General features: G+C 38.0%; 1 protein-coding gene and 2 pseudogenes across 1 annotated transcript; 1 reads left to right on the forward strand and 2 right to left on the reverse strand.

Annotated features, from left to right (window-relative positions):
- The first annotated feature begins 2934 nt into the window (after nt 1-2934).
- On the forward strand, nt 2935-3551 carry LOC144705320 (ferredoxin-A pseudogene; annotated as a pseudogene).
- A 10289-nt stretch (nt 3552-13840) lies between these two features.
- On the reverse strand, nt 13841-14476 carry LOC144706205 (ferredoxin-A pseudogene; annotated as a pseudogene).
- Nucleotides 14477-14796: 320 nt separating this feature from the next.
- On the reverse strand, nt 14797-15400 carry LOC144706204 (ferredoxin-A-like). Its single transcript, XM_078579145.1, has one exon. It carries the CDS (start codon nt 15339-15341, stop codon nt 14901-14903), a length of 441 nt encoding a protein of 146 aa, XP_078435271.1. The 5' UTR covers nt 15342-15400; the 3' UTR covers nt 14797-14900.
- Nucleotides 15401-25209: the final 9809 nt, after the last annotated feature.

The raw sequence follows: 25209 nt of genomic DNA on the forward strand, positions 1-25209 counted from the left end.
ACATGTCATTCCCATAAAAGCTAGCAATGCTAAACACGTGAAGTATCATTTATATTTTCTATAAATAGTTATGTTATGAATATTATTAATTATTTCTGGAAATATTAATGAGATAGTTTATTTAATCATTTTTTGTAATTATTTTTACAAATTGAAATCATGGTATACATTAATACAATCCATACAACGATGGGTGGGGGGATGTTGGCGATGCATGAGGGACGGACTGTTGTTGAGAATTCATGGCTTCATTGCACTTGATTCAAGCTCATTTTGTGGGATCTTAAAACCAAAAATATAGATCATATCGCCTTTGCAAGGATCAAACTTAGAATTATTGGTTCCTTGAATGAGTATCTTCAAGCCACTCAGATGTTTTCAACCTTGACATATCCATGTGATCTTTAGAATGTCACATATCATTACCATCGCCTTGAACTGTCCTATTAGAAAGCTGATTTCTTCTCAGTATAGTCTCACTAGAAGCACCACTTGGAAAGAGCAGGAGAAGAAAGCGAAAGTAATTCAAGAATGACTCATGTGTGTTATCAAAGCACGGTGTCCCCTCTATGAATAGTTTTGAAAAACTTCATAAAAGTCATAGAGAGTCTCTGTTCGATGGAAAACTTCATAAAGTCAACGTCCAAGGGAAGATTTCTTAAAGTCCCCATTCCTGGGAAATTCCATTAAGATATAGAGAGTCTCTGAACATATCAGCGATGGTCTCTATATCTTATCTGCGTGACAGTTTAGGCCAATGTATTTTAGTAGTTTTTCATTTGGGAAATTAATAACTACAATACCCCGCTAAAATTTGTTGGAGAACCTTAGTAATTTTTAAAATTTTCTAGTGAAAAAGCCTAATTAACTCAAACCAATGCTTTGGGCAGTGCCGTGTTATGATTGATTGTGGTGTTGTGAGTAGAATGGAGGAGATGAGTGAAATAATGCCACTGGATGTGACTAAGATGGTGAGAAATACGCATTGAAAAGTGTCAGAGCATGAACAAATGATGTGCATTGCAGCTGAGGTGGATATGCGCCGAAGATTGGAAGAGTTTGGTGGAGGTGTGCAGGATGGTGACAACCTAGGCTGTAGACAATGATGAATTAGGAAAAAAGTGGTAGACTTAACATCACTCCTTAAATCCTTATTCTAATTTTATAAATAAATTATTTATATATATATATATATATATATCATTACCATTCTTCTCGTGCCACAATATTTCTTATTTTATAAAATGTATCTTCTCATCTCCTAATTACTATTGGCATAAGATCAATCCCTAATATTTATTGCCTACAGAGATGACCCTTAATCATCATTAGCTATATGGATTATTTTATGTGTTAAGGCATTACAAATTTTATTGATTAATACAAGTATATACTGTGAACTAATACCCCAACTTTTGAGTTCACCAGATATTTGTATCACCAATGCTTGAAGAAGGGAGCCTTAAAGGATATTTTTGGGTACACTTTTAATGATGTTTTGATTTGAATGATGTGTCTTTTTATGTATTTATTTGGGAAAAATCATAACACCTGGTCACTTTTTATGTATTTTGAAAAAAACATCATTTGAACAAATTATGGGACCATTATTACCTTTCCATTGAATGAGATAGTCCAATTACATCCTTAATTTAAGATTTTTAAAGGATAACTTATACTGTACAAAAATATGTTAAAACAAATGCTAACCATCCCATATAGCCTTCTTTACATTTGAGTGTGTTTAAAAATAAAAGGTATGTAATTTTTTACTTGCTTGCTACAACATTTGGTGTCATTTTCCTTCCCAAAACTTGTATAGGCCTTCTAGGTGTATCATAATTCCTAAAAAATTCACCACTAAAGCATTATTTAAGTAGATTCTTTTGAGCATTTCTGTTGCATTATTAAATTATTGATAAACGGTTCACATCAGTATTCGAATCATTGGGCGATACATACACTGATGCCCTAATATCTGGGTTTATAAGGTATCCTTTTTAAAAGATTGTTATCACCTTCATAAAGTAAATTATTGATAAATGGTTTGCATAAGTATTTGAATCATGAGGGGATACATACACTGATGCCCTTATATCTGGGTTTATAAGGTATCCTTTTTTAAAGATTGTTATCACCTTCATAAAGTAAATTATTGATAAATGGTTCACATGAGTATTCGAATCATCGGGGGATACACATACTGATGCCCTAATATTTGGGTTTATAAGGTATCCTTTTTTAAAGATTGTTATCACCTTCATAAAGTAAATTATTGATAAATGGTTCACATGAGTATTCGAATCATCGGGGGATACACATACTGATGCCCTAATATTTGGGTTTATATGGTATCCTTTTTTAAAGATTGTTATCACCTTCATAAAGTAAATTATTGATAAATGGTTCACATGAGTATTCGAATCATCGGGGGATACACATACTGATGCCCTAATACCTGGGTTTATATGGTATCATTTTTTAAAGATTCTTATCACCTTCATAAAGTAAAAAAAAAAATTCTTAAAGCTTTAACTCTAAACAAAAGCCAATTTACATTCTTTTTTTCTCACATCTTCCGTAACGGACTCCCAACCCGACTCCGGTCACATCGTCATCTTCCCACCCGTGCTGTGACGGAAGACGTGACGGAAGACGGCGGCCGAACCCCAGACCAGGGGATCAGAGAGATTCACCATCATGGAACTCAAAATCTTAGACTAGACCAACAAGAAGAGCGGCCCAATAACAGGCCAGTTGACGGAACTTTCTAGAACCGGCGGTGGGGCCCGCCGGGAGAACAACGGCGGAGATTCGTGGAGACCACGAGGTAGGAGATAGACCGAGCCAGGATAAGCCGCCACGTGGCAAAACGTCGTCCACAGACCGCTTCGTCGGCCTATCTCTTCTCCCCTTGTTATCTGTTCCCCTCCCCCGCCTTCTTCGACAGCCAGTCAGTCGTCGCTAAAGCTCGAATTCTCGCGAAATCCTCGGCAATGGCGGCTATGGCGAGCGCGATGGTGAGCAACGCCGGCTTCGTGAAGGGCAGGCCCGCCATGGGAGGCCTCCGAGCTTCCAATGGCGCCGTTCAGCGCGCTGCCTTCGGCGTTCAGTCGGGGAGAGGGCGAGTCACCGCCATGGCGACCTACAAGGTCACCGTCATCACCCCCGCTGGCGAGCAGAGCTTCGACTGCGACGACGATGTCTACATCCTCGATGCCGCCGAGGAGGAAGGCATCGATCTGCCCTACTCTTGCCGCGCCGGATCTTGCTCTTCCTGCGCTGGCAAGGTCAAGGCCGGCGGTGTCGATCAATCTGACGGCAGCTTCCTCGACGATGATCAGATTGGAGCGGGATTCGTGCTCACCTGCGTGGCCTACCCTACTTCCGACGTCGTCGTTGTGACTCACCAGGAGGAGGCCCTCACCAATGCTTGATTCTTCCTTTGATCGCGTCTTCTTTCTTGTTCTTCGCCTTTTTTTGCTAGCTTTCGTTCTCTGATGTGTCGAAATGTGATTCTGCCAATTTCGGAACATGGTTTGATCGACGAAGCTTGCACGTTGCTCTCTCTTTTCTTGAATCCCACGAAGACGTTGATGTTCTGTGCGGTAATCTGTTCATCATTTGTCATTTTGGGGGGAACTAATCTGAAAACTGTGTTCATCCGAAAACTGTCCTACTCAACAAGAGCGATTTCATCGATTATCGACAAGTTGAATGTGATATTTAAAACTGAATCAAAACGCAATTGGGTGGATTCAACAGAAGTTTGGGATTTGTAATGGGAACTGAAAATGCTACGATTCAGTAGCTCAAATGAATCATTTCAAGTGGCACAAGTGCCCAGCATGTAAAATTTTCTATTATGTCGTCATCTTTTTCATAGTAAATGGTGCCGGTAGTAAAATAAAAAGAAAAATTGAATAAATGGGGAAATATTATAACTACTGGTATACATGTTTTCTTAATCAGTCAGAACCAATCAAGGAGTCTTGTGTAGATAAGGGATTATACTTGCTCTATAACTACTGGTGTACATTTTTTTGGAAATATTATTAAGCACTATGTATATTATTGGACATTCTGTGTAGCCTGGTAACTCATGCAACTCTATCTATTGATTAGGTTAGTGAACATGTAAATTAACACTTTTCACGAAATCAATCAATAGGATGAGTTGCCTACCTGTGATTAAAGAAGAGTTCTACAAGTGGCACCTGCCTTTACTAGGTTGTCGGTCATCACCACCTTTTCGCAAATTATCAGGAATATATGCAGAAACTTCGGCTACCAATAAAATTTGATGGAAATATTCATTAAACTGATACCTTCATCAAAATGCATACCAGTAGGTTTTAGAATATATATGGCTGGCAAGACGATCACACATTCCATATCTCTTGCATTATTTATTAATATAATATATTCATTAAAGTGCAAGCGTTGTTATTATGAAGAGGTTCATGGATACAAGCAATCACTACATGAATTGTAATGATATCATAGTAAGCTGATTACTAGTCTTTAAGCATGTGTTCCAATATTCTTACTTAAAAGGATTTCCACGAAGGACATAAAAATATATTGGTAGAAAGCACTATCTAGTTCCAATCATATGATGAGTATGATCAAATCCATAATGGTTTGTGAACACACTAAATATAGTATTACTTCAATGAATTTATTAGCATAAATCCCGTAATTGTATTATAGCTCAGTTTGATCCACATCACTAGATTGTAAGTAGTTCGTAGACCTACAACACCAAAGACATCTGGTGAGTGAAAGGTTGTACTTTCACTATGTGAGTTCTTAATCATAGAATTATACATTGTCTTTGCTCAAGTGCAGCAACAAGTTCACACATATGATTGAGTGGACAAGATAGGATTCTCAGCCCTCGACATAAGAGGATACAACTCAAGTAAGATGATATGATGAACTACTTGGCCAAGTCATTAGAGTATCAAAGAAGATTTCTCCAATGATTTCCTCATGCATTAGTACTAAATGGGATGACTGATTAGATTTTGAAAATTGATCATACCCTAAGCCATTCTAGGAGGGATGATATGTACACACTAACTGATGATAGTAAGGTTCCATGAGAGAAACATTATATATCTTCTAGAGCACAAGGTGTTACTTGGCACTTCACAGGCACAAAAATCAACCAATTGATTGGGTTATATTTATTTGTGATTAATTAAGTTATACGATATATATAATGAATTAGTGTGGTCGATATATGGTATTTGGATATTGGAGTTGTTTACTTTATTGATACATAGGCATAGAGGGTCACACACAAATTTTATTTTGGACGCAGAAGACATAATTATTGATTTGGGGATTTTATAAAAAATCCCATCAAGTATAAATAGATGAAGACCTAGATCAAAATTGACACAAGGTGAACATCTTAAGGTGTCCATCCTTATTTTTCAGTTGATGTAGCCACTAAAGTGGAGTAATTACGGGATCATCTAGATGAAGGATGCTATTTGATGTGCTGGAGATCTCATGGATACGTATAGAGCCTAAATACGAGAACAGTTCAACACATATCTCTTAGGAATCGAGAAATTACAGATTCAATCCACACTATGGCAATTTGATCATTGTTTGAAAGTGTTTTTATGATCATATTCTATGTTCAGAACATATCTTAAAATTTTATTTCTCACCCTGAAAGCTATGTCTATCTTTTATTTGCCTACAAAAATATATTCATATCTCCATGTGGATCAACCCCCCCTCATGCCGCATATCTGATACAGAGGAACTAAGTGCAACTGTTTCACTCATATTGGTGGGTAATGACTACATAAGAGTATTAAATTTGGGCTTATAAAAGTATGGCTAGATGGTCGAGGTTTTGTGTTGGTGAAAAAAACTTTAAATCAGAAAAAATAAGGATTCTTGGCCTGTGCCTTTTACTAATCAAGTTATCAAAAAATTCTCAAGACGCGACTATTTTTGTGTTCTAAATGGTTACTAGAGTTATACTAAAATATCATTCCATGAACATGACAATGAAATACTAGAATTTCCTTACCTGTTGTAACATTTTCTTTTCGGAAAATGCATTTGGGACTTCATAATGCACCTGCTAATTTTTTAGAGATGCATGAGAGAAATGTTTTTGAAATTAGTGGGAGATTTTTTGAAGATTTTCATAGACAAGAGTTTATTTTTTTAATCACCAGTTGATGCATTTATTTCAATCTTATATTAGTTTTTGCCGTGTCGTCAGACAAATAACCTGGTCCTCGGTAATTTAAGGATATATATATGTTATTTTAAAAAGAATTTGTTAAAATATTTGAACCCCTTCATAATATTATTTTAGAAGATGTTGATTTTATTTTAAAGTACAATGCAGAAACTGATTTTATCAAACTAGTTGTCCTTGGTAGAGGAGTTTAGATATAATTGGAACCTTCCATTTGAAATTATATGTGATGGTTCTGATTTGTTAGTACGATTAATCTCAGAAAAAAAGGTTGACAAGAAGCTGAAATAATTCTATCATGATATAAAAACCGTGGGAGAGGCTCAATTAAACTACTTACCACAAATAATTTTCTAGAATTCATATCTTCTTAAGAATTTTTTTTTTCTTACTAGTAAGGTAAGAAGTTAATTTTCCTTCAGATCATTCTGCCTTCCTGTTTTTAAATATTTACATTGAAGAATTTTGATATAAAAAGTGGATTTAAAAAGAGTGGTTTCCAACTATCTATTTAATTTTAACTTTGAGCTATTCTATTCATACATGTCTTGGATTTTCTTTCTTCATGAGAATATTTTATAGGTTCAAGTTAGGGGAACACCCTGGTATAAAAATAATCAACAACCTATTCACAGGTCAAACAAAAAATGATTGAGATTTCAATAAGAGGAACAAATTATTTCCGGGCATTAAATTTTTAATTTTGGGAAGAACCTGAGTTCTTTGATTTTGGGCTGGACCATATTTTGAGAATATGCACACAAACTGAGAAGCAATGGAATATATTATAATATTTTTACAGTGTTATTTTACCGTACAATTAGATTAAAAATTTTAGTTGTAAGTTTTCATAATTGCAAAAACTACTATCCATTTGAGGCAAAGGTTGTCTGATACTGGCTCACTATAAAGGTAGAAATATTGGCTTTATGGACTATATGTCTAGTTAGGTAGAAGCCGTTGCCACAAGAATAAATGACCAAAAGGTGGTGGTAAAACAGATCTTCGAGAACATCTTATATCTATTTTGCCAGACCAGGTCAATCATTAGTAAATAGGACTTTTTGTTCCTCCCCATCACAGGTAAAAATACTAAAAATGATATTTTCCCGTTGTGATTCAAATGATCACCAAAAGTTTTGCTCTGTCATTCCATGTTATATTCCAATCACGAGATCTGTTATTGACACCTGCTGAAATCAAATTTAGGATTTAATATGGTAGTTTTGAGAATAATTGTCCTTGGTAGAGAAGGAGAATCCAATCATTATGAAGATAAAATTTTCATAATTACAATTTTTGTGTAGGATTTGGAGGAGGTGATATTATTAGGAAATTATATTTTAATAGAGAAGATAAGAACATTATCACAATAACATAAGACTCTCATTTGTCTAGTATCTGGGTTGAATCCTAGCCACTAGTTGTGTGTGTGTCATAACCACTAAGTTGAATCCTAGCCCCTTTTTTGTGTGGTATAACCACAGAGTTGAATCCTAGCCACTATGGTGTATCCTATCCACTAGATTTGTGTTCCAATTCTATAATGAATCCTAGCAGCTAGGTTTATAGATAAATAAATTAATCTATATGTCAATATAGTTAATTAATTTGGAAGGCCAATAAAGGTTATTAGGCCACTCAAGTAGTTAACTAAACTGATACATGGGCTTAGAGGATCACACACAAATGGTCTTTTAGGCGTCAAAAGATATACTTAAGTTTGGGGGGTTTTTAAGAAAAAATACTCATTTAGTATAAATAGGTGAAGGCCCTGAACGAAATTCACCCAGTCCAGAATTGTTCTGGGGCATTCCCCTTCTTCTTCCTTTCCCCCCACACTTCCTCTTCACTCCCAATGTGATCGGGACATCGTTACGACAACGACAGAGGGTGAGCGGGGCTCTTCAACAAGAAGGAGGATATCCGATGTGCCAAGGACCACGTGGATACTTCTAGAGGCTGCACACATAAGCAGCTCAATGTCACTTGTTCGAGGATCAACAGTATCATAGATGAAATCTGTGCAAAGGTTCTTCATTTAATGATTTTGTCAATGCTGTTAGGATTCCGTTTTGAGTTTTACGCTGCATGGAATTGCCGTCTTCATCTAGATCTAGGCCTATACAACCCAACATGATGTAAGCCACGAAGGGAGAGTGATAATGGCGATCATCTAGATGAAGGATGAGATTTGATGTGCTCGAGTAGGGTTCGCATGCCCCGATACCGGTACCAGATGCTGGTATCAGGACAGATACTATATCGGATACTGGAAAGGCATTTTACGATATCCATTTTTTTCGATATCCGGATATCGGATATCGTTATCGGATATCGGTTGCTACAGTGCCGATATCCGTCTCGATGTCGGCATCCGTCTCCGTCTCAACGGGGCAGATGACGATATCGGATATCGGATGTGGATATCAAAAATCGATATCCGCATCGAATTATAATAAAAATAATTTTATTTATTAGATATCCCGCATTTCGCATAGATAACGTGGGCACGGGTGAACTGGAAGCGATTTCTATGTGGTCATACATCTCAACTATTATATATAGCTGCGGATTTTTAATTTTTCCCATATGGGATAGAAGGATTTGGGTTTTTTGTTAAACTCGGAATCCCTTTATCCCATATGGAAAGATATAGAAATTTTTGTTCCTATTTATTGGACGGTGTACTCATTAATTAAATAATTTATATATATAACGCTCTTAAAATATAGCGATAATAGATATAAATATTATTTTAATATTAAATAATTTATCGGCCTCATTTAATTTATACAGAGAAAATTTTCTAATATCTTCCATGTGGGATAACGGGATTCAGAGTTTACATTAACTTTGAATCCTGTTATCCCATATGGAAGAAAAAAAAAATGCACACTATATATTAATGGGCATTGATCAGAAATTGAAAACCATACAATGCATTTAAAACTAACAGGTAGAATGTGAAATATAGTTTATTTTTATCGGTCGATACCGGTTCCGATATCCAGATATCGAAAACCGATATCCGGCATCCGGTATCCGTCTCTGAAATCTGGATATTGGAAAACCAATATCCGATGTCCGATACCCTATTCGTCCTCACCCCCCGATATCCGATACCGATATCCATCTAACCCCTTCTAGATGGATATCCACCAATATCCGATATCCGATATCCGACACCGTCGCATTTTTTCCCAGATATCGGATATCGGTTGTCCGATACCGGATGACGGGCGGATATCGGTTGGGCGAACACTATGCTCGAGATCACATGGATACATATATAGGCTGAATACATGAACAGTTCAACACATATCTATCTAGTAATTGAGAAATCACAGATTCAATTGACACAATGGCAATTTGATCATTGGTTTGAAAGTGTTATGATTCTACTTTAAGTCTTATGTTGTAATAATAATTTAAGTTTCCCATAAATCACAGCCCCCAAAAAATATTTATTTATTTTGATTAGTTAAATTATTCAATAAATTTTTATGAATAATATGAATTATAATTAAAATTTTGATAATACAAAAACATAGAGGAGGAAAATAATTCTGATAATTCCAAACATCTACAAGAATATATTTCTTATTTATTGAATTAAAAGTATTAAATAAAATCAGGGAAAAATTTTAATTACTTTTCAGTGATATGGGTTCTCTTAATGCTCGAATATAAATACAATTCTTAGCAAATCCTAAAAATATACTTCTCACCATAAAACCTATTTATACCATTTATTTGCCTAGAAATATAGTCATCCCTCCATGTGGATCCACCCCCCCTTGCATGCCACATATCTGATACAAAGGAACTAAGTGAAACTATTTCACTCATATTGGTGGAATTTTTTATTTGCTCTTTGACTTTTTCAAAATTGGAGAGAGAAAATTGGAGGAGAGAGAAAGTGAAAAGGCATAGACTGATCCAAATAACAATGTCTAACGATCCAGAAATATTTTTGGGCCAATTTTTATAGAAAACTTCATTTTACTGCCTCTTTCAATCTGTATGGTTGGATATGTAAATAGATCCTCATATTTTTCTAAAAACTATCTTTAATCTCACTTCCTTGTAGAGAGGTAGATTGAAAGAAAGTGAAGTTTTGAAGATCCATCACGAGTGTTTTTGGTATCGCCGTCTACTGAGCGACCCGGCGGCGCCACCCTGGCCCCGACGATCATGAACTGTGCGAATTTGTGCGATGTGGATTTCTTCATAAATCTGCATCACACATCACACGGAGCTTATTGTGCAGTCAAAAATTTGCGCAGTCGGTGCGAATTTTTGCACCGCACCGCACACCTTCCATATATCATAACCATCATCAAAAGGAAAAAAAATTCATCACATTAATCTAGATCGTACTGTCTTCAGCATTAATCATTGTCATAATATTCAGTAATATAAATATCATTATCAGCATCAACAAAAAACACCTAAATGGCATAGATATCAAACATACATTAATTTTTAGATTAAGCTTATATCATTGTATTACTATTTTCCCAATTTAAAAGAAATTATCATCCAAATGGCATACATCACATTCAACTTGATTTTAGCAACATATTCCTCTTCTGATTATACACTATTTTTCACGTTGTTTTCTAAAAATGTATATGATATAAATCTTTATCATCTCTTCTTATATCCTAACAAATTATAAATTTATATTATAAATCTTCCAAACAAATTAGAATTTATCAATTTTACTACATTCCTCAGACAAGCTCTCCAACAAAGGAGTCCAATATTTTTTGAAACAATATGATATTTTTAATATGTTTCTTATCTTATTTTTAAGTTCTCACATTTAAAATACAGTTATGAATTAAATATTCTTTTTACACAAAATAATTTATTTAGTATTGGTCAGTTTTAAAAGAATCAACAAGAAGAGAAATTTTATGATAAATTAATGCATATTTATTGATAATTATTTCAGAATTTTTGATACATTTAAAAATAATTCGAAATTATGATTTTGAGAATATTGAACATGAAATATTCCTGATTGTAAAAATAGTTTAAGGTAAATCCATAAAATATATTTGTATGGACTTAATAATGATAATTGTAAGGACTATATGAATCATGGAATGCATTATGAGGATCACAGTTTCCATTAGTTATTTTAGAAACATATTAATTCATTTTGTGCTAAATAAAATAAAGACATTTTGATCAAATACTGATTAATATTTTTTACCTTTGTCTAAATAAAATAGTGATTAATATTCTACTGCCTTTCCTGACTATATTTTCTTAAAAGAGATTACTATAAGAAACTACAAAATAGAGAGACAATAAAATCCCAAATGACTGTCGTTCCCTGGAAATGGTAGGAATCGATGATGTTAATTCATCGTTGATATTAGGGATAGATTCCAAAGGCATTAGCAGTGGAGGTTGGTGACGCATTGGGTACATCGTATCCCCTATTACCTAGACGTCTAGTTAGTCTAACGGGTCATTGGGTGTCAGATCGTGACAGTCTACCCGAATCATTAGTCAATCGATTCTCTACTCAGCGGGATGTAGTTTTAGTTCTCATCCAAATTTCCTCAGCGCATCGCATTTCCATTACATTCCATTCGGTCTCCATCCTGCCTGTGTTGTAACACGTGCCGTACGATCCCGGTGTTAGCGTGTTACATCACTAGATATCATGATTCCAACTCGAATCACTCCCAACTCTCATTTTTTTTATTGGTCCACATGCAAGATTTCCAGTATATATTTTAAAATATTTTTAAATTCATATAAACCCATTAAGTAAATAGAGTTAAAATTATAAGATCTTTAAAAATAAGAATTCCCCATAAAAACAATTTATCTCTACTTATACTTTCAGAAAATACATGCAAACTCAGAAATTTATTCAGTTTACAAACTTGATATCATAAAAAATTTTAAACGATATATTCTTTTTAAAAATTAATTTTATGAAATCTATTCATAAAAAATCTATAAGATACCAAAATTCCAGGAAAAATAGCATTCTAAAATAGATTTAATCATTTGAGTCTTTATAAAAGACTAAAACATAATCATTGTAGTGTGCATAAACTCGTTATGTTAATCTAAACTCATTATTTCACAAATATAATCATCAGATTTCATTTTTAAAAAATAATCGATGAATGTAATGTTATTTTCTATCTTTCTTACTTTTTTGGGACTTTTAAAACACTATCAAATATGTCCATAAAAGTTGTACCATCATAAAATGAAATTCACTCAAACCAGAATTGTTCTGGTCCGTCACCCTTATTCTATCTTCTCCTCTCAGCTCCCATCAATGCAATGCAATGCAATCACGCCATTGACACAACGACAATTGCAATAATGGGGCTTGTCAAGATGAAGAAAGAGTTTCAACATATCAAAGATAGTGTGAATTTGTCTAGAGGATGGAGACACAAACAGCTCAACCCATCTCCCAAAATGAACCAAGGAATCACGCATCTGATCCCTGCACAAGTGATATAATCATCAATTTTGAAAGTTCCAGACCAATTTTGTTCACTCTGTTCTATTACATGACTCGTTTCACTTTCATCCCAATCACTGCCCTAGAACCCGACGCATCCTCTTGTTATTCGAAGTATTCAATCTTCTTCTCTTTAATTTTATCATGTAACCCATTGGATTAGCTTAGTCAGTGTAGGGTCCCTTGCTCATCATGTGTACCTTTTCAAAGTCCCCTCTCTCTATCCCCTCATTTATGCAAATATTCAATCATTCTCTCTAGAATCTTATTCGGCAATCCGTTGTAAAAGCTACCTCAAAGTAGGTTACACCATCTATAAAATTGCAGGTTCCCTTATTTACCTTGTTGCAGGGAACGCCATGTCCGGGATGTGACGCCTTGGACGTGACAGATCGGATGACATCACGCATCCCAGCATATATAAAAAAACTGTCATGTTCCCGTCACATCCCTCCAAAGGGCGTCACGTCAAGTCCCCGTCATCGTGGTGGCGCCACCGTCATCGGTGACATGAATAAAACCCTACTTGATTGGAGGGGTATATCTCCAGTTATTTATAAGCACGTCGGTTTGGGCGCGCAAAAAAAACAGGGACTTCTGTGCAAAATGCTGGGAAATCTAAATGGCAGCATCACGTGGTGAAATCTCAGCCGTCACATGTATATTCACGCCCGTCATCCTCTGTGATGGCCGTTCCGTCATGTCACGCATCCTCAGCACTCCATCACTGTCATGTCCCTGACACGTCCCTTTCACGACCACTTTGTCATCCGTCACTGTCACGGACCCCTAAAACCGTCACCGTCACCATCCATCACGGCGTCGTTGGACGTTTGACGGATGACGATCCCTACCTTGATGAATTCCCTCTCTATCCTCTCTTTTTTTTTTAACATTAAATCCTTCTCTCCAAAACATGGCATGTTTTCTCCTTCAGAGGAATTCACCAGTTCTTTTCTATGGCTCTCTCCAGTTGGTTATCTTCTCTGGCTTATCTCTTCCGCGGAAGAGCATCGTCTTCTTCCTTGCATTCAACAAAATCCCAGAAAAAAGAAAACAAAAACCCAGAGCTCGGCCGATCAAACCAAGAACGATTTAGCCAGAATAACATCAGATTCATGAACCAGGAAGCACTACAATAAGATGGCGAGCATAGCGAAACGGGTGAGACGAATAAGATAAATGCAAAATCAAACGAAATGCTACCGACGCAGATCTGGAATTAGGGTTTAAGAGCTTAGCGCTTCCTCCTGGTGAGTCTCCAGGACGACGTCGGAGGTGGGGTAGGCCACGCAGGTGAGAACGAATCCCGCTCCCTTCTGATCTTCATCGAGAAAGTTGCCATCTGATTGATCGACACCGCCGGATTTGACCTTGCCGGCGCAGGAAGAGCAAGCTCCGGCGCGGCAAGAGTAGGGCAGATCGATGCCTTCCTCCTCCGCCGCGTCGAGAATGTACACGCTGTCGTCGCAGTCGAAGCTCTTCTCGCCTTTGGGGGTGATGAGAGTGACCTTGTAGGTCGCCATGGCGGTGACTCGCCCTCTCCCCGACCGAACGCCGAAGGCAGCGCGCTGAACGGCGCCATTGGAAGCTCGAAGGCCTCCCATGGCGGGCCTGCCCTTCACGAAGCCGGCGTTGCTCACCATCGCGCTCGCCATGGCCGCCATTGCTGAGGATTTCGCGAGAATTCGAGCTGTAGCGACGATTGACTGGCTGTAGAAGAAGGGGGGGGGGGGTGTGGAGGAGATAACAAGGGGACAAGAGATAGGCCAACGACGCGGTCTGTGGACGAGGTTTTGCCACGTGGCGGCTTCTCCCGGCTTGATCTATCTCTCTACTTATCCCAAACTTCTGGTAAATCCACCCAATTGTGTTTTGTTTTAGTTTTAAATGTCCGGTTCCATTTGTTGACTACACTTAAAATGGAGTCACAATTGATGAGTAGAACAGTTTTTTTTTTTGAATTAACGGTTTTCAGATTATTTCCTGCCAAATGACTAGTGAAATGAGGCGGTCTTCTCGATGGTGACAGATAACTTTGGAAAGAGAATGAAGCGAGCAATCATGGCCCATCAAATCATATCCCAATTTGATAGAATGACAGCAAGGTGACGAAGAAGAAGAACAAGAAAGAAGACGCGATCAAAGGAAGAATCAAGCATTGGTGAGGGCCTCCTCCTGGTGAGTCACAACGACGACGTCGGAAGTAGGGTAGGCCACGCAGGTGAGCACGAATCCCGCTCCAATCTGATCATCGTCGAGGAAGCTGCCGTCAGATTGATCGACACCGCCGGCCTTGACCTTGCCAGCGCAGGAAGAGCAAGATCCGGCGCGGCAAGAGTAGGGCAGATCGATGCCTTCCTCCTCGGCGGCATCGAGGATGTAGACATCGTCGTCGCAGTCGAAGCTCTGCTCGCCAGCGGGGGTGATGACGGTGACCTTGTAGGTCGCCATGGCGGTGACTCGCCCTCTCCCCGACTGAATGCCGAAGGCAGCGCGCTGAACGGCGGCGTTGGAAGCTCGGAGGCCTCCCATGGCGGGCTTCCCCTTCACGAAGCCAGCATTGCTCACCATCGCGCTAGCCATGGCTGCCATTGCTAATGAGTATCCTAGGAAGGGGAGTAGAGACTTGGAGAGGGAGACTGTTCTAAGAGCAGAGGGGATGTGGGGGGAGGGTATATATATTGTGGTGGGGAAAAGGATAAGGGATAGGAATGTGCATGTGGACGCCATTTTTCCCATCTTTGTAGTCACTCTTTGCTGCCTCAGATAAGGGCCCTCTTTTTTGTGACATTTTTCGCCTTATTTATCCCAAAAGAAAAAAATTTAATTTATATTTTTTTATTCTGATTGATTCTGATTCAACTCTAGTATTGTCTTCCAGTTGGTGAATTTTTTTATTGTTTCTCAAAGACCATATACTGCTCTTTTTTATTGCTGGTAATGTTTTTGTAGCGGGTGGAATCAAGGCTGATTTGGCTTGTGGCAAGTGTGGTCTGTGTTGGATCTAGTGAGGTGGGATAGCTATCACACGTATTTGGATTTTAATTTATATTTTTTATTTATCACAATTTAAGTGATTTTATAAATTGTGTGGTTCATGTAGTATTCTCTAGAGCAAGGTTAATCCAGAGATGGAAACTTTCTACTTCTGATGGGGAAAAGCCGATGAAATAACAGTTGCTGTTATTTTTTCTCTTTTTGATGTATGATGGTTTAAAGATCAATCTGGAATCGATCATAGTTTCTGTTGCATAGAAAAGAGTTTCTACCACTTCAATCAAGGCACCAGAATCTAATAACAGTAGGATATGATAGTAATGAATAAATAAAATATCAGGATAGATCAATGCACGTCTCGAGTATCGAGTGAATATGAATACTTAGAATACATGTTAAAGACTAGTAATTATTATATTATGATCTCATCATAATTCACTAGGTCATTGGATGTATCATGGAATTCATTATAAACATCACAATCGTATAATAATGAAAAAGGTTTCTTTCAATGAACTTAAATAAAATATGGTGGTTTGAGAGTCACATAATATCCATCAGTCTCCCTCTTGGACTAAAACCAAACACCCTTATTCAATAATACCATTTTTTATAGTGACGCTCAAACATATCATGAGCTAGGGGCTTTCTTAGTGGGTCTACTATATATTCAGTTGATGGAATTCCATTATATCACAATATCTCAATGATCTCTCTAATCAATTGAAATCACCTGAGAATGTGTTTTGACTTCTGATGGGACTGTTGATCTTTCACTAGTGTGATTGCACCATTGTTATCACATAAAAATGGAATATGTCCTGAGATCAAAGGAACAAAACCAAGTTTTGTGATGAATTACTTCAACCAGAATGCTTCTGTGATGGTTTTAGCTATTGTCTTTGTTTCCAAAGTAGTGTTCTATTTGGAACTCTTCCAATATATTGTGTGTCCATTGAATGTGACTAAGAAACCAGTAATAGACTTACTATCATTTGGATCTGATTGAAAACTTGAATTATGGTCACCTTGGAGCTTCAGCTCCTCTCCTCCATAAATTAGAAATAAATCTCTAGTACTCAAGTACTTTACAATACATTTCATTACTACCTGCTATTCCTCTCCTCTATCTACCTAAAATCTGCTTGTAACACTTATAACAAATTCATCATCAAACCTAGTACATAGCAGCATTGTGTACATGATGAATCTGATGAATCTGATAGTAGAAGTATATGTGAGTTTCTCGATTATCATTATCTTCAAGAGTCTTGAATGATTAGTCAAAGTACTACTTACACAACTGTGACATAAATCAACCTTATTAACAATTAGGTATAATACGCCTAAAGGATCCATACAGATCACTTTAATGAACTCTATCCATAAAGAGCAACCCTCATCTTTCCTTAATGTCTTCACACTAATGGCTACAAGATCAGCCTTATTTATTTTATAAATAAGACAAGAAATAAGTATTTTATCACGATAATTCAATTTTCACTTTGAGTATCCAATAAATCAAATATTTGGATACACTCCCAAAAACTAGTGAAAACTATATTGTGATCTCATCATAATTCACTAATCCATTACATGTAGTCACGGACTCCATTAAAAACATTATAAGATAATAATTTTTTTTAAAATTTAATTAATATAAATGATGGTGTGATTGCTTTCATGGTCACATAATATGATTTAAGTACGCTTGTACCCCTTCCCCTTATTTTTGGTGGTTCTTTATGATTGTTATGGTGCCCGCCAGCATTTGTGACCATGTGTTGGCTTAATGTTCATCCAAGTTAGTGCCGCATGGAAGATTCACAACGTCAAAGACAAAAAATATCAAAATGATGGTCATGATTAAGACACGTCATGTTCTTTAAGAAGATTGCTTGATCTAGATTGCTTGATATTCTTTAAGAAGACTGATGGTCATGATTAAAAGACATCATGCTTAAGAAATCATAATTTAAAATGGGCTTCAGGCTGCATTGGGCACGAGCCCATTTTATTAATCAAGCCCATTAAAAGACATCATGGCAATCGAGCCCATAAGACAAGGCATCAATCAGGTAAGCTAAAGATGAAGAACCTAAGGTCTGGAATCATAGCGGGGAAAATTTTAGTCCATTTGGAGGAACGATAACTGTTCACATACAAAAATAACACCCATTTAACAATTCAAACCGTAGAAAGGGCGAACAAAAAATCTGGAAACCCACAGGTCGCGTGCCGAATCACATGCCCATTTAAATATCATATTACAAGAGGAACGATAAATTGCAAAATAAATGTCATTGCACGTGTTATGCCCATTTGGAGGAACTATCACTGATCGCCTCCTTAAAAAACGACCATTCGACTGTTCAAAGCATAGATAGGGCATACTTAAAATCTGGAAACCCAAAGATCGCGTGCTGAATGAGTCGATGGAGCCCATGGCTAAGAAAAAACTATCATCCTTTAAAATTTGGCCTATATTTCAACAACTTCATTTTCAGAAACCTCCTCCGCATGAAGCACCCGTGTGATGACATTCCTATAATTTTGAAAAGTGGTGGTCAGTATCATTGGAGTCTTGTCGTTGAGCTTCATCTTTTTTATGAGCTCTTCCATGTCCGATTGGACACCCTTAGCATCGTAGTGTTTGTCACCCAAAGCCTGCTAGGCAATCTCCTCTTGGAGGATATAAATACCATATTACGAGAGGAATGCTAAATTGCAAAAGAAATGTCATTGCACGCATTATGCCGATTCGGAGGAACGATCACTGGTCACCTCCAAAAAAAATGACCATTCAACTGTTCAAACCATTGAGAGCCCAAACTTAAAATCAGGAAACCTAGAGATCGCATGCTGAATGAGACAGTGGAGTGCATCACAATAGCAAAAGTACCATTCTTTGAAGTCAGGACACTGTTTCAGAGACTTGATTCGTGGAAACAACCAAAGTATTAAGCAGCCATCTTATAACATTGGTGCAATTTTGAAAAGTCATGGTGAGCATCCTCGCTGTCTTGTTATGGGGCTCTATCTTTCTGATGAGCTCTTCCATGTCAGAATGGACGCCCCTTAGCATCCTAGTGTTATCGCCCAAGGCTTATTGGCCTGCCAGGCAATCTCCTCTTGGGGATTCCGCCCCTACGGCCCCAGGCTTATTCCAACATCTATCCAAATGTACGTGCGGCGTAAGCACGAATTTGAAGAAAGAAGACATATGGGCCCCTCTTATGGCTCGTGAGACCCTGGAGGCTGTCATATAAACTGCTTATTATAAGAGGAATGATAAATGCAAAAACAAATGTCATTGCACACAATACGCCCATTAGGATCACTGGTCGCCTACCAAAATATCATCCATCCACCTGTTTAAACTGCGGAGAGGGCAAACTTAAAATATTGAAACCTAGAGCTTGTGTGTTGAAGGAGATGACGGAGCGCATGTGATAACACCCTAAATTTGGTATTTATTTCATGCTATTAGCACAATTTTATGCATTTAAAGAGCTTAAAATAGGGTTGTTATCATATATTTACATAAATTTAATGTTTCCAAGTGATTTCTGATTTTTCCCTAATTTTCTGTTAATTTTATGAATTTTCTGGGATTCATTTGAGCTTGAAATAATTATTTAAAAATGACAATGTCAGGTTTAAAATTTAATTTTGAGCTTAATTATTATGGGCATGAAATACTGAATTTTCTAGAATTTTCTGTAATTTGCTGAAATTTTCTAGAATTTATTTAGGACTTAATTGGATTTTTCGAGATTTATTTAAGTGAGAAATGAATTTTTAAATAGGAAAATGATATATTTATAATGAGAAAATGATTTTTAAAGCAAATTTTACTCTTCTAGGGGCTTTTCATAAATTTCAGTTGCAATTATGCCCTCAAAAACAGCTCTCGGTCGTGTATGCAGACGTAAAGCTATTCTTTAAACAATTACAGGGTTTTATTGCAATTACTTAGTTTTTTTAATAGTTTTTATGATACATCAGAGGAGAGAGAATGTGCAAAGGGCATATACACTTTAACTTTTGGGTGGCGTCAGGCGACAATTTCATATTTTAAAAAGGCCTTTTATGCAAAATGTCCAATTGATTTTTTTCGGAGTCGATGTGGCCTCATCTCAGCCGTTGGATGCGAATCCGATGCTGCTTAATGACATGGTGCCACGAGAGGTAAGTTTACTGCCCGCGCTGCGCGTACAATGCGCATGCACGGGTGGTGACATGGCGAGCTGTGAGTGATTACCGCAGTGAATAGACGCACGTTGGGTGCCTGGAAAAATATACCGCGCTTATTATTCTCACCTTTTCTCTTTGTTTTTATTTTTTGCCAAGGGGTACGTGGCGTAATGAGATCAAACCCACCATTTCAAGTTTAAATTCGTCAGCCAATGAGACAACGACACATCATTGCGTGTTTAAAAAGAAAATTAGTAAATAAATGGTTTTAAATCCAATGGCTAAAATTGGTCTACATTCATTTATTAATAACTTTTGATCTTGAAGTTCGATTGAGATGATTTTTTATGGATTTTCTTGTCTAAATCCCCTCTTTCTATCTGTATGGTTGGATCATTCAGATCAGGCCTAATTTATGGATAAAAATTAATACTAAATGGGGATAAAATGGTAATTTTTATCATTTAACCTAAGTATAAAAGCCGAATTTCGAGAGGAGGGGGTCATTCTGGATGGTGCTCTATCACAGCTGTAAGACAAAGAGGAGCCCCAGCTTGGATCAACTTGTTTGGTATTTTTTCCTTCTTTGTATTTGAACTTTTGGTGTATTTTGGATGTTGTTAGTTGAATTTCTTAATCGTTCTTCTTGATCCTTATCTGAACTTCTAAAATCGCTTGGCTTGAGTGGCATGTACAAGCCCTGACTAGGATTAAGAGGAGAAATTGAAAGATTTACCTAGCGATGCCAAGTGCATTTGAACAAAACTATAAAAAAACTTATAAAAAAGGATTAACTTTCTAGGAGATTAGGTTTCCCATTTTATTATCCAATAGAGTAGTTATTCCTGCATCATCAAACTTATAGAACCAACCAAAACAAATCAAAATTTTCTTCTTAATCTCTCGAATTGAATTCTTTGATCATTTCAGTTAGATCAATTAATTCAACTTAGAGCCCCTTATTTCTTCTACTCCTCTCATCTCTTCTACCTCCCTTTCTAACCTCCTTGTCTAATTAGGTTGATTTGATCTTCATTGAAGATGAAATTAACTCTAATTAGGATTGAATTATCAAGAAAATCATCAAACTGAATTCCTTACTAGCTTCCCTTGGACGATACCTTTACTTATCTCTATACATCTTAAGTTAAGGTTTTATAAATTTTATTGTATAAGCTGAAATTGACAACAACAAGGGATAAAATTTGGTAAATTCACCCCTATTTTTGGCTTATCAGCATGCCAAAGGAAAAAAAACTATCATCCTCTCAACTCTGGTCATTTTTTTGGCGACTTCATTCTCAAGAACCGCCTTCGTATAAAGCACCTGTGTGATGACAATCATGCAATTATGAAAAGCGGTGGTGAGCCTCCTGTCTATCTTGTCATCAACCTCCATCTTTCTGATGAGCTGTTCCATGTCTAAATGGATGGCTGTTAGTATCCCTGTGTTTGTCACCCAAGGCTTATCGGCTATGAGGAGCGATAAATTGTGAAACAAATATCATTGCACGCATTATGGCAATTTGAAGGAGCGATCACTAGTCGCCTACACAAAGTATGCCCATTTATCTGTTCAAAATGTAGGGAGGACAAACTTCAAATCAGATGAGCTCTTCCATGTTTGAAGGAACACCTCTTAGCATCCTAGTGTTTGTCAATCAAGGCTTATCGGCCTGCCAGGCAATCTCCTCTTGGGGGTTTTGCCCCTACAACCTGGTGCACATTAATGCATCCATCAAAATGTCCATTCGGCCTAAGCATGAATCAGGATAAAGAAGATATATGGGATCCTCTTCTGGCCCATGAGATCTTGGACTCTGTCTTATAAAATGCTTATTCGAAGACAAATGATAAATTATGAAACAAATTTCATTGCACGCATTATGCCCATTTGGTGGAGTGATCATTAGTCGCCTACAAAAACATTGTCCATTCACCTTTTCAAAATGTGGAGAGGGCGAACATAAAATTTGGAAACCCAGAGATCGCGTGCTGAATGAGACGACATAGCGCATGGCAAAGTAAAAAATATCATCGTCTGATTTCTGGCCCCTGTCGCAGCGACTTCATTGTCAAAAACTTCCTCTGTATGAAGCACACGTGTGAGGACTTTTGTACAATTTTAAAAAGTGTTGGTGAGCATCCGCGCTTTCTTGTCATGGAGCTCCATCTTTCTGATGAGCTCTTCCATTTTTGAATGGATGCCTTTTAGCATCCTAGTGTTTGTCGCCCAAGGAATTTTGTCATGCCAGGCAATCTCTTATTGGGGGTTTCATCCCTACAGCCTGGCGCCCATTCCTACATCCATCAAAATTTCCATTCGACATAAGCACGAATCACGATAAAGAAGTCATACGGGATCCTCTTATGGCGTGTGAGGTCCTGGATGCTGTTTTATAAATATTGTGTTACGAGAGGAATGATAAATTGTGAAAGAAATGTCATTGCATGCATTACGCTCACATGGAGGAACGACAACTGGTCGCCTACAAAAAAATGACCATTTAAAATATGGAATTTAAGGAGGACGAATTTACAATATGGAAACCCAAAGAATCACGTGCTGAATGAGATGACATAGCCCATGGAAAAAAAAGTATCATCCTCTGAACTCTGGCCTTCGTTGCACCAATTCATTTTTGGAAACTGCCTTTGTATGAAGCGCCGGTGTGATGACATTCATGCAATTTTGAAAAGTGGTGGTGAGCATCCTTGCCTTCTCCTCGTGGACCTCCATCTTTCTCATGAGCTCTTCCATATCCGAATGGACGCCCCTTTGCATCCCAATGTTTGTCACCCAAGGCCTGTCAGCCTGCCAGGCAGTCTCCTCTCGGGGGTTCCAACCCTTCTGCCCAGGGCCCATTCCTACATCCATCAAAATGTCCGTTCAGCGTAAGCACAAATCTAGATAAAGAAGACATATGGGCTCCTCTTATGGCTCATCAAATCCATGATGCTGTCTTGTAAAATGCTTCTTACGAGACTAATGGTGAATTGCAAAACAAATGTCATTGCAAACATTATGGCCATTTTGAGAAAGGATCACACGTTGCCTACAAGATTAATGTCCATTCACCTATTCATAGCAAAGAGAGGGCAAACTGAAAATGTGGAAATCTAGAGATCACGTGCTGAATGAGGCCATGATAAAGGAAAAAAACTATCATTCTCTGAACTCTGGCCCCCATTGCACCCACTTCATTCTGAGAAACTGTCTCGGTAATAAACGCCCGTGGGATGACAATCGTGTTATTTTAAAAGCAGTGGTGAGCATTCTCGCCTTCTTGTCGTGGAGCTCCATCCTTGTGATGAGCTCTTCTATGTCTGAATGGACTCCCTTAGCATCCCAGTGTTTGTCGTGCAAGGCCTGAAGGCCTGCCAGGCAATCTCCTCTTGGGGGTTCCGCCCCTACGGCCTCATGCCCACTTTTTCATCCATCTAAACGTCTGTTCGGCATAAGCACAAATTTGGATGAAGAAGACATATGGGCTCCTCTTTAGGTGCATCAGATCCTGGACGCTTTCTTATAAAATGCTTATTATGAGAGAAATGATATATTTCAAAACAAATGCCATTGCATGCATTATGCCCATTTGGATGAATGATCACTAGTCGCCTACAAAAATGTTGTCCATTCACCTGCTCGTATCGTAGAGTGGGAAAACATAAAATCTGGAAACTCAGAGATTGCGTGCTGAATGTGATGAAAAAAACTATCATCCACTGTTTTTTTGCCCCTGTTGGAGAGACTTCAATATCCAAAACTGCCCCGTATGAAGCACCCGTGTGATGACATTCCTGCAACTTTAAAAAGTAGTGGTGAGCATCATCGCTGTCTTGTCGTGGAGCTCCATCTTTTTTATGAGCTCTTCCATGTCCAAAATGATACCCCTTTGGATCCCAGTGTTTGTTGCCCAAGGCCTGTTGGCCTACTAAGCAATCTCCTCTTGGGGGTTACGTACATATGACCTGGCGCCCATTCCTACGTCCATCGAAGCGTGCGTTTGGCATAAGCACAAATTTGGGTAAATAAGACATATGGGGTCCTCTTATGGCCCATGAAATATTGTACACTGTCTTATAAAATGCTTATCACGAGATGAATATAAATTTTGGAACAAATGTGATTGCATGCATTATACCCAATTGGAGAACCGATCAACGGTTGCCTATAAAAATATTGTTTAATTTACCTGATTAAGCCGTAGAGAGGGCAAACATAAAATATGTAAGCCTAGAAATCGCGTGCTGAATGAGACGAAGAAGCCCATGGCAAAGAAAAAACTATCATCCTCTGATTTATGTCCCCTGTTGCAATGACTTCATTGTCCAAAACTACCTCCATATGAAGCACCGTCTGATGACATTCATGCAATTTTGAAAAGTAGTGTTGAGCATCCTCGCTGTCTTGTGATGGAGCTCCATATTTCTTGATGGGGTACCATCACACTGACCAAGCCACAGAACACCAACAGACCTCGTCGCGCAGCTCGAGCCAACACCCGCGATCCTTGCTCATGTACTCGACATCGTCAATAACTGTGAGCTAATCATTATTTTCCTATATTTTGATTTTTAGAACAATTCTGATTGGGCCGCTGTGTTTGGGCTTGTCTGTTGTTATTTTCTTTCATGTTGATTTGATGTACATTTTAGGGGAAACCACGTCACGAGACAGTTTTCCCCTATTTCGGCCCCACATGCGCATCCTCCCTCCCATATATATAGGGAGGCATGCCCAAGGAGCCACTTGGAGTTTGATTGAAAATTGGAAATGTCTTCTTTGATTGGGCTCCCACTTTCTCCCTTTGGGAGTTTATCTTTACTGCTTTTCAGATAGAGATCATGGGAGCTTCATCCACACGTCGCCAGATTCACCATGTGGAGATCGCTTCGTGGAAGAACCGCTTGTCCCTAACTTCTTCTCCCTTTGGATCAGTTCAAGAAAGTCACTTCACCCCAACTGTCAACCTGCTAGAAGCACGCTGTTCGCTTCCGCGTGCGCGCTTGCACTGTGCTGCTGTCCCGAGCAGCCATTGGTTGCCTCATTTCCCCAAGAATCCATTTCTTTGGTGGTTGACCTTCCAAGAACACCATTCTTGGACCTTTCTTGGAGCTTCTTGGAGCAGATTCAAGAAATGGCCCTCTCTTGAAACTTTCTTTGAAATTCTTGGAGTTTTCTTGGAGTTTCTTGGAGCATATTCAAGAAAAGATCTCTCTTGGAGTTCTTGGAGCAGGTTCAAGAAAAGGATCTATCTTGCAG

This window comes from Wolffia australiana, chromosome 7 (assembly GCF_029677425.1).
Source record: "Wolffia australiana isolate 7733 chromosome 7, ASM2967742v1".
Taxonomy (NCBI): Eukaryota; Viridiplantae; Streptophyta; class Magnoliopsida; order Alismatales; family Araceae; genus Wolffia; species Wolffia australiana.

Bases quoted from the DNA above. Each gene is read 5' to 3' on its own strand.
- LOC144706204 (XM_078579145.1), bottom strand. From the start codon at position 15,341: ATGGCAGCCATGGCTAGCGCGATGGTGAGCAATGCTGGCTTCGTGAAG.